This window comes from Cryptotermes secundus, unplaced genomic scaffold (genome assembly GCF_002891405.2).
Source record: "Cryptotermes secundus unplaced genomic scaffold, Csec_1.0 scaffold15877, whole genome shotgun sequence".
Lineage (NCBI taxonomy): Eukaryota > Metazoa > Arthropoda > Insecta > Blattodea > Kalotermitidae > Cryptotermes > Cryptotermes secundus.
In genome coordinates this window covers 1-1,386 of record NW_019738322.1, presented here as the reverse complement: position 1 = coordinate 1,386, position 1,386 = coordinate 1, and the positions used below count along the sequence as shown (strand labels likewise).

At 45.5% G+C, this 1,386-nt stretch overlaps 1 protein-coding gene across 1 annotated transcript; it reads right to left on the bottom strand.

Annotated features, from left to right (window-relative positions):
• Positions 1-47: 47 nt before the first annotated feature.
• LOC111870701 (protein starmaker-like) lies at positions 48-1,336 on the bottom strand (the record flags this gene model as incomplete). Its single annotated transcript, XM_023863167.1, has 1 exon — positions 48-1,336. A coding segment is annotated over one exon (1,289 nt), but the record flags the coding sequence as incomplete, so codon positions are not given.
• Positions 1,337-1,386: the final 50 nt, after the last annotated feature.

Below are 1,386 nucleotides of genomic sequence, written 5' to 3'. Positions count from 1 at the left end.
GTCCCAATTTCCTGTGTGGTAAATTGATCAAGGCAAATGGGACAAACTGGACAGTTCTCTGACTCTTTATCCTTACGGCACTCTGACATGTGAGCGGCAGCTCCAGATGATGTTGACGGTATCGGTTCCTCTCCAATATTACGAGCCTCGGTTGTTGAAGCAGCAGTGGGGTGACGAGAGAAAATCCTAACTTCTTCCGATACCCCTTCTCCTTCTGTCTCAGGACAACTCACACTAACAATATTCCTATTTCTTTCAGTCCTAGAATATCTCATTGATGTATGTCCAGTGACTTCTCCTTCATCATCGCAACCAGGCTCATCGTCATGGTAACTCTTGTCGTTCTTACCGACAATTCCCTGCACTGCAGTATATACTATCAGAGGGCAATCAGAGTCACTGCTTTTGTTTTCAGAGTCCCCACTATTCGACCTGCTGCTCTTTCTGCATGGTTTATTAGGGCTTTCATCATTGTCATTGCAGCTGTCAGATTCTTCTGTTCGACAATCTGGAGTCTTCCTCGTTTCAGTCACTGCGGGTAACTGTGGAGGGCAATCAGTATCACTGCTCCTCTCAGAACCACTATGACTCCTTTTTCTCCTCTTTTTGCATGGTTCAGTAGGTGTGTCATCAATGTCACTGGAGGTGTCAGTGTCTTCTTTTTGACAAACCGGTGTTTTCACATTTTCAGACACTGCAGTTAAGTGAGGAGGGCAATCAGTAATACTGCTCCTCTCAGAACCACTATGACTCCTTTTTCTGCTCTTTTTGAGTGGTTCAGTAAGGGTGTCATCAATGTCACTGCAGTTGTCAGTGTCTTCTTTTTGATGAACCGGTGTCTTCACATTTTCAGACACTGCAGTTAAGTGAGGAGGGCAATCAGTAGCACTGCTCCTCTCAGAACCATTATGACTCCTTTTTCTGCTGATTTCGAGTGGTTCAGTAAGGGTGTCATCAATGTCACTGCAGTTGTCAGTGTCTTCTTTTTGATGAACCGGTGTCTTCACCTTTTCAGTCACTGCAGTTAAGTGAGGAGGGCAATCAGCACTGCTCTCAGAACCACTATGACTCCTTTTTCTCCTCTTTTTGCATGGTTCAGTAGGTGTGTCATCAATGTCACTGCAGCTGTCAGTGTCTTCTTTTTGACGATCCGGTGTCTTCAACTTTTCAGTCACTGCAGTTAAGTGAGGAGGGCAATCAGTAGCACTGCTCCTCTCAGAACCACTATGACTCCTTTTTCTGCTCTTTTCGAGTGGTTCAGTAAGGGTGTCATCAATGTCACTGCAGGTGTCAGTGTCTTCTTCTTGACGAACCGGTGTTTTCACATTTTCAGACACTGCGGTTAAGTGAGGAGGGCAATCCGTAGCACTGCTCCTCTCAGAACCA